At 42.3% G+C, this 8,937-nt stretch overlaps 2 protein-coding genes across 3 annotated transcripts in view; both read right to left on the minus strand.

Annotated features, from left to right (window-relative positions):
• LOC103520896 overlaps window positions 1-598 on the minus strand; it is a 12,794-nt gene extending 12,196 nt beyond the window's left edge. Inside the window, exon 1 of the mRNA XM_026831832.1 lies at window positions 338-598. The gene's annotated coding sequence lies outside the window, so the exon portion shown is untranslated. The remainder of the gene's footprint in view (window positions 1-337) is intronic.
• Window positions 599-914: 316 nt separating this feature from the next.
• Window positions 915-8,937, minus strand: part of LOC103520894 (arginine--tRNA ligase, cytoplasmic-like) — a 15,745-nt gene continuing 7,722 nt past the window's right edge. The window contains exons 1-7 of one of the 2 annotated variants that reach the window (XM_026831834.1): window positions 5,215-5,323; window positions 4,622-4,895; window positions 4,171-4,447; window positions 3,352-3,549; window positions 2,743-2,963; window positions 2,110-2,460; window positions 915-1,677 (exon numbers count right to left, since the gene is read on the minus strand). In XM_026831834.1, coding sequence (XP_026687635.1) covers window positions 1,103-1,677; window positions 2,110-2,460; window positions 2,743-2,963; window positions 3,352-3,549; window positions 4,171-4,447; window positions 4,622-4,895; window positions 5,215-5,319 — 2,001 coding nt within the window. In that variant the 5' untranslated portion in view covers window positions 5,320-5,323 and the 3' untranslated portion in view covers window positions 915-1,102. Of the gene's footprint in view, window positions 1,678-2,109; window positions 2,461-2,742; window positions 2,964-3,351; window positions 3,550-4,170; window positions 4,448-4,621; window positions 4,896-5,214; window positions 5,324-8,937 lie in introns of those variants that run through there. The other variant, XM_008485990.3, reaches the window with a different exon arrangement.

Genomic DNA, 8,937 nt, shown 5'->3' on the forward strand with positions numbered 1-8,937 from the left:
ACGTGAGGAAGTAGAGAGGAACGGCTAAAGGGATCTTATCCTGCGAATTTGTCAAGGGCCGCCGCCGACGAGAGATAGTTCGACTGCGAGAGGACAGGATAGGAGAAAGGCAGCTGTTCCGAGAACGACCTCATCTGTTTAGGATAAAATCCGCCCCGGACGGGAATCGAACCCACGGCCTAGCGCTACCATCGGAGCTAACAAGGCGGGCTAAGCTCCCGAGTTAGTTTCCATGGCAACGTTTTTAGTTTGGAGCAAACTAATACAACATGAAAATCTCCACTGCGCAGAGCTCCCTTTGTTTCCCGGACATCTCTGCATAAAATAAAGATCTTACCTGAATCCATTATTTCGTTAATAAATTCGTAGATACAATCACAAACTACACTCGCGAAATTCTTCTTGAGAACGATTTTCTTTCATCTTTTGTCTGCGTTAAGATGATTTTAGTTGGCTGAAAATTTCATAGGAATTTCTTCGTCAGGGCCAAAGAACTTGAAGGGTCTTGTTTTTGCGTTTTCTTGGCTTTTAGAATTTAGAGGCTTTCTTGTGCGAGTACCTACAACCTACCCGATTTGATTGGCCTTCATCATCACGATTCTTTTTTTCCGTAACATGTTCTGTCATGCGGGTTTGATTCCCGCCCAGGGCGGATTTTATCCTGAACGGATAAGGTTCGTTCTCGGAACGGCATAATTAACTACATTAAAAAAGAAGGGATTTTAAAAAAGTACAATATGAGTATATGGATGAAATTTTATTATCACACTCTTATTTTTGACAGATTGTTCAAGAAACTCTGGATCAGGATAAAGGCTTCTGTGGAGCTGCCTGGATATAAGTTTGAAGAAGAGATATTGGTCATTGAATGTTATCAGCATTGGTTTAGAATCAAAGCGTATAACAATGATAGATATATGTAGATAGTAATAGCAACATAACTTTAATGGGTTAGGTCAGTTAGGTGGAACTGGGTTATTAATACCAATCTACTTCCTGAGAAATAACTTCAGAGATATGAGAAATGACATCAGAGACAAATATTTGTGCATAGTTAAACGTTTTTTATCGCGGTACAGAGCATTTCAACTCTTACACAAGTCTACATCTTATGCACCGTCCTAATATTCAAAATATCAAAACATTTCTTCATCACTTTCGCCGTCGCTTCAGCGAGGAGCAACCGTCCGGTGTGTACCGTCTTAATCTTCCCCTCAGCATCCTTCTCAATACAGTAGCAATTATCGTAGAACTCCGAGAATGCCGTGGAAATATCGTAGAGGTATTCACACAGATGGTGCAGACACAGGTCTCGCGTTACCAACATGAGGACGTCGTTCATACGCAGGAGTGTCTTAGCGAGCGCGAACTCCTTCTCGTGCTCGAGAGACACCGGCGTCGACTGAGCAGCTACTCGCAGGTCCTCGCTATTTATACCCGCCGTGCGAGCGATACTCGCGATCCTGGTGTACGCGTAGAGTAAGTACACTGCCGTGTTGCCACGATCGTCCAGCATCTTGTCAAAGGAGAACACGTAGTCTAGGTTGCGGTTGTGCGAGAGATCGGCGTATTTGATACACCCGTAGGCGACAGCTTGTTGGGCCTCACTCAATTCGGTGGGTGTCAGCTCCGTGTGACGGTTCTTGTCCTTCAGCTTGTCCAGGGATCTGCGGAGACCTGAACAGAAGAGATATGGTTTTTACGTAAGCAATCTGGAGAAAAGGGCACATTGGAGTAATGGAGTTGACGTCGCAAAAAGCCTTCTAGGCATCAAAGGGCCCTGGGAGTGAGAAAGTAAAATGGTTCTGGACATTTAGAGACGACCGGTGTTATGAAAAGGAGCTGTAGATAGGCGTAGGTATCTAACTTTGCAGGTTTGTACAGATTGGAAATCCTAGAGCTTAACTTAGTTTACACTTCAACTTTTGTAAATTAAAAGAAATGAGAGCTCAATTAGACTCCGAGATTAAAATATCTAACTATCCAGTTTTATGCTACAATCATTCATTAGGTTGTGTCCACACATACTCGACCGGCCGTTAATCCATATCGATCGAAGGCCGTCGACTATGTGTGGACTGAGTGGACACCCCAATATCTCATTCTTACCTTCATCGAGGAGCTCCGACAGTTTCACCGTATCCCCGGAGCGAGTCTTGAACTTCTTCCTGTCCTCTCCCAACACCACGCCAAACCCAACAAAGTCCATCCTCGTCTTGTTTGGATTCAGAATGCCCGCCTTCTTAGCACACTCTTCCAGTAGTCTAAAGTGAACCCCCTGCCCCAGATCCGTCACATATACGATCCAATCCGCTTTCTCCTCCTCAATCCGCTGCCGGATGGCGGCTAAATCGGACGTGTCATATGTGAATCCGCCATCGGATTTGACAATGGTCATGGGAATCGAACCCCGGTCCTCGCCCCACATGATCTTCCGACCGTCATCCAGCTCGAGTAATCCTGAGAAGAGAAATAAAGGTGTGTTTTACTTACTCATTTATTCATTTAGATGGGTAGTTATCAGTTTATTTTCAAAGAGGTTTTATAGAGAAAATCGTACCAACAAAAGAGGTCTTATCGTCCGGAAATCGAAGAGAGAAGGACAGGCTAGGAGAAAGTCTGCCGTTTCGAAAACGACCTTTATAATTTCAGGATAAAGTTCGCAGACACTCTTCCAAGCTATTTGGTCTACATGATTCATCGACCGTTTCTGAAAAAACTTATTTACAAGAGAAAGATTACCTTTCTTTTCCAAATACGGCACCAGCTGCTCCATATGTTTTTGATAGAAAGATTCCCCTCGCTCTGTCAGCGTTACGTTCAGCCGATCATATATCTTCTGGAAATCTCGTCTGGACACATCACATATCATTTCCCACGCCTTCTTATAGTCTGGATCAAACCTTTGCAGGGCTACCACACATTGGTATGCACGCTTCTTGAATATTTCATCCTCGTCAAACCTAGAATATGGAATGTAAAACGTCATTGATGCAAAAGGGGCGTAAGTTGAGTGTATAACAGTCTCGAAGCTTGGTTCAAGTTGGATTGAGGTGGGAATGTGTCCTGGACCGGCTTATCTTGGAAAATCATCTCTTCGTCAGCCTCTAAATCGGCCTTAGATAAGGCAATTGCTTTGGGTTATTTGGTTTTGGTCACAAAAATTTTTCGAGCGGATGCCCTTCGCACTCAACCTTTGCAATATCTTTAGCAACGGGAATTTCAGGCTGGTATCCTCCCTGTTTAAAGTCCTCTAGCCAGACTAAGCTGGTCTACTCTCTGTTTAAAGTCCCCCAGCTAGAATGTAATAAAAAGTGAAAAGAGCAGCAAGGTCACAACTATCACACCAACCTTTTTTTCGACTCCTTGTAGAAGGCCTGCAGATCCGCAATGGGCGGGGACTTGGTCAAATAGTCAGGGAACTTATCCTGCAGATGAGCTATGAGCATTCCAAACTGAGTACCCCAGTCTCCTACATGGTTCAGACGGACCACATCATGACCTAGGTATTCCAGGAGACGAGATATCGTGTCGCCAATGATGGTGGATCTGGCACAAAAAGGAGCCATTTGGTTCAATTGTGTTATAATAATATATACAAAAAGGAATCCAATGGTTCCATTGTGATATACTAATAGACTTGAGTGAATCAAGATCTGGGTAAGAAAAAAATATCAGGACACGAGGTACACAATAGGGCTGCCTGGAAGAGACAGACAAGAAACGCCGACCCTATTTAATTAGGAAAAGGCTAGGAAGAAAAAGGAGATTGTTATAATAATAGACTCTTGAGTGGCAGATAAACACTAGGCGAAATTAACGCCGGAGGCGTTCTCTACCACCTAACCCTTAGAGCTAAATTAATATGTGGTCAAATTCTCAAATGAGGATTCCATGCCTCGGCTGGGATCGAACCCACGGCCTGTTTACCAGGGAAACATCACCTAATTACAAATATCTGACTGGCCAAAATTTACCTTCTTTTTCACTTCTAGGAGAGGAGCCGTCATATCAGACAATCAGGCTTTTGGCTCACTTTTTCCTGGAGATTACAACCAGCTCCTTTTTTTCCTACCTATAATCAGATTTTATTTTCTTGCCTGAAAGAGATAGGGTAGGTACATTAAGAGGTGATTATCTGGTTAGGTATCTACCAGATTCAATTCTCACCTCAAATGGCCCACGTGCATTTCTTTGGCGATATTGGGCGACGAAAAGTCAACGAGTACCCTCAGCTTCTTATTCAGGGTGGGGGGCTGAACGCCATTCACTATGATGTCCTTGATTTGCTCTCCTGCATAGACTCGGGATAGGAACACATTCACGAAGCCTGGTTTGGCCACTTCTATCTTGTCGATAACCTTGGCTAGAGATGGGTTGGTTGCCAGTTCTGACGTCACGACAGAGGCTATCGACTGGGCAATGTCAAACGGGTTCTTCTTTTCACCTGGAGAGAAAAAAAAAATGTCATTTGACATTTTTATATAAATTAAATAAATGGTCAATTGCTGAGCCAAAATTACTTGGCCCGACTCAAACCACATTCAACCATAATGAAGACCTGTGTTTTTCCTTTGAAACATGATAGATCCTTTAGACCTAGTGAAAATAGTATCCTCACCTTTATCCTTGAATATTTTGCACAAGGCCATCGCATCGTTACACTGGAAGTCACCAAACTTGTGCACATACTTCTCATTGGTAGACGCCACAGAGGCCGTCTTATCCCCGAGCTCTGGAAACGCAACCTGCACGGCATGCGTGAACACGTCACTCAAATAGTCACGCACGCTCATGCGGTCACGCACGGGCACGTTCATTTTTTTGGCCGTCCCTTTAGTCTGGCTTGAACTGGAGGATGAGATGCCTTGTTTCTTCTCTTCCTCAGCAATAGCCTGTGAAGTTGGAACAGAATCATTTTAGCTGACAAAGTTATGAGGCATGGTTTGAAAATGATCTAAAAAAAAAAGATTAATCAAACAGTGTGTTTAGGTAACGTTTTATTTTCTTTATTTGATAATAACAAGTAAATACAAATACAAGAGGATCCTTTGGATGAGATTGCTTAATCCATTTGGACTCACTAAAAACAGAAATAATAGTAATTACGAGTATTATGTCCCCCCTCCCTTTCAAAAGCTATTTTAGCAAGGATATCTACACATGTCTAAAAACTACATGCTCAAGTAAAATAGTTAAAATATTGGAAATTACATTGCAGTATCCGGATGTACTTGTATGTGAACCATGAATCCCATGGGTAACACTAAATAGGAAACTAGTCACACCAATCAACAACAAACAATGTGACGGGAGCATTTTGTTGAACCAATCATCTGATAAGAAAATCAAGCTGCTAAAATATAATATACAGTGTGAACACAGGATTTACAAGCAGCTAATACTGGGTGTCTTGTACTATGATTATTGTTGAAGAATGAAGCCATGGCTGAGACCAAAATCCAAGTTTAAACTTGGTTCAGATTCTTTTGGATTAAGCAATCTAATTGCTAAAAATTTGAAATCAACCAATTAGACTTAAATCAAGCTTAAAATCAAATTGAAGACCGATCATCAATAATGTGCTAAGTGCCAAAAAGTTTAAACTGAAATATTGAGGTTTTTCTTCCTGGTTTACCACGGGCACAGAAATCAGGAAAATCAGAGAACACCCAATCTTTCCAACACGTAAGATAGGTGCCATGGCTATCTGGCTATCTCACGGATACGGAAAGCAAAGCGAACAGGGAAATCGTCGTTTTCCAAGTTATTGATTGGATGGTTGGAAAAATACATTTCAAGTTGCTATGAAAAAAAAAACTAGGATCAAGCGTGCCGGGGGACGCGCGAACGTCAAGAGCTCAAAGCGACGCGACAACCGGCCTTTATTAACACGAAACAGAGATTTGAAGATTTAAAGCGTACTTTAGCAAACTTTATTATTATTATTATCATCATCTATTATTCTTTATTTTTATACTCAAAGCGATCACTCTAAAGCTGATTGAGAGGCCGACGACAAACGCCGACCCCATCTGAACATGGGAAAAGGAGAAGAAAAATTATTTATTTTTATACACAAAATAAAATAAAATACAAACAAAGGGCAAACTTAGGAAGCCCTTTACAATTCAACTTACCAGGCACAGTTGGATCCAGGGGGTCTGCAGAGGATTGTAGACTATCTTCCCTGGCCGGAACATTTTCAAATAGAGAGGAGACTTTGAAGTTGAGGAGCCAGCTGAGGTTAGACGGGCTGTCAGACTCCGAGGGGACGATAGAGTGTCCCACACACGGGATGGTGGGTCCCATACACGGGACGGTGGAGTTCCTACTGTGGGACGAGGTTTGGCAGGGTTCCATGGGACTGAACTGTCCCGTGGGTTTGAGAGTGACATGTTCCATGGGTTCCAAACTGGTGTATTCCATGGGTTTTGCACTAAATTGTCCCGTGGGTTTGAAAGTGACGTGTTCTATGGGTTCCAGACTGGCGTATTCCTTTGGACTGACATGTCCCGTGGGTTCTGCCCTAATGTGCCCGTTCTCGTCCAAAGTAGGTTTGATATCAGTTAGGTCATGCTCCATCTTTGGTCTGTGAAGAAATTCGAATTTAATTTAAAATACCTATCACGGGATGGTGGGTCCCATACACGGGACGGTGGAGTTCCTACTGTGGGACGAGGTTTGGCAGGGTTCCATGGGACTGAACTGTCCCGTGGGTTTGAGAGTGACATGTTCCATGGGTTCCAAACTGGTGTATTCCATGGGTTTTGCACTAAATTGTCCCGTGGGTTTGAAAGTGACGTGTTCTATGGGTTCCAGACTGGCGTATTCCTTTGGACTGACATGTCCCGTGGGTTCTGCCCTAATGTGCCCGTTCTCGTCCAAAGTAGGTTTGATATCAGTTAGGTCATGCTCCATCTTTGGTCTGTGAAGAAATTCGAATTTAAATTTTAATTTAAAATACCTATAGGTAATGCAAATGTGTGCCGTCTACCTTTTTCATGCCGCTCAAATAATATTAATATTGCTCATTTATACTGCTCACATAGGACTGAAAAGTCCCTTTACTTCAGTAGTGGGCTACTATTATTACTGCGGTCAAATTATATTGAGGATAAAATTCCATGCCAAAGTAGGTTTGATATCAGTTAGGTCATGCTCCATCTTTGGTCTGTGAAGAAATTCGAATTTAAATTTTAATTTAAAATACCTATAATGCAAATGTGTGCTGTCTACCTTTTTCATGCCGCTCAAATAATATTAATATTGCTTATTTATACTGCTCACATAGGACTGAAAAGTCCCTTTACCTCAGTAGTGGGCTACTATTATTACTGCGGTTAAATTATATTGAGGATAAAATTCCATGCCTCGGCTGGGATTGAACCCACGGCCTCCTGTTTGTCAGGTTAATATTGCTTATTTATACTGCTCACATAGGACTGAAAAGTCCCTTTACTTCAGTAGTGGGCTACTATTATTACTGCGGTCAAATTATCAAATTATATTGAGGATAAAATTCCATCCCTCGGCTGGGATTGAACCCACGGCCTCCTGTTTGTCAGGCGAGCGTCTTGAACGCTACACCACTAAGAGCAGATTAGAATAATTGAAAGTTTCCTCCGTGCTTTGTCAGGCGAGCGTCTTGAACGCTACACCACTAAGAGCAGATTAGAATAATTGAAAGTTTCCTCCGTGCTTTTTTCAACTCTACACTAGTCAGCTTGGGCACAGCACTATCGGATTTACCTTTGCTCATTCCACTCAGTCTTGTGGTCACATGGTTCGTCATTAATCTTGCTTGAGACATTGGTAAGCGTATTTTCCAGGACTCCATTGCTTGTGACATTGGTAAGCGCTTTTTCCAGGACTCCATTGCTTGTGGTGAGCGTATTTCCCATGAGGTTCATCGTGGCCGAGTTTTTCACAATATACTCGAACTGATTTCTGGTTATCGGACTCGGGATTTTCAGCTTGATCATTTTGCGTTTTCGACTCTTACCGTGGATACCACTTGATCCTGTCATCCTGAGCTTAGTCCAGGGAATACATCACGGCAATATCTGAAAGGATAATCGGGACAATCGTTACGCCATTACTATACTTGTGGCAGGGAAAATGACCTAATAATCAACTCCGAGAATTAGAAAACAACATACTTATCGCAAATAGTAGAACATTTCGAAAGTCACAAAAGGGCTGATCAGATCGCAATTACATAGGGCTTAAATAGCCGATGACTTTACTACACCAATAAAACAACATCTACCTAATTCGCATAAAAAAGGAACCGGGGGTCCATTGGCTATCCCTGAAAAGCCTTCCTACTTCCGAAGAACTTTCGTTAAAAGAGCTCTCTAATCACAGGACCTTGGCTTTTGATTGGGATATTATTTTAGGGACACCTTTTAGTTTTATAAAAATAGAAAATGCCGCACAAGTTAGTTCAATTCGACTTTAGGGTAAGTAGGTACTTGAAGGAAGTTTTTTGGTCTTTTTAGTAGGTGATCAAATTTACCTGCGAATAGTGCAAGTCGGAATGCCACGATTTAATTTCCCCCAAAAGAACTCGGAATTAATTGTTCACTGAAAAAATGCACGTAAAAAAAGCACGTATGGGGGGAGCAAGAATATAGACAGGGGCTTTATCAAGGCAGGGAGAGAACGGATACGATATAATTATCAGCGTTAGGAAAAGGGAAAAATGTAGGTCACCCCAAGTCAAGAAAGTTTATAAATAGAGTCTTCATTATTCCACGTTATAAAGATAAGGCGAAAAGCAACGCCCTTTTTTTAGCCTTCACAGGAAGAAACACTTCATAAAGAATAGTGAAAGACTTCCACCCTTGATGCCGAGGAGAAAACACGTAGTGGAGCCCCAGAAGGACAGTACATCCGACAGCTCAGAATTTGTCATTCCGACCGCTAGCTGAA

This window comes from Diaphorina citri, unplaced genomic scaffold, assembly GCF_000475195.1.
Source record: "Diaphorina citri unplaced genomic scaffold, Diaci psyllid genome assembly version 1.1 scaffold4239, whole genome shotgun sequence".
NCBI lineage: Eukaryota > Metazoa > Arthropoda > Insecta > Hemiptera > Psyllidae > Diaphorina > Diaphorina citri.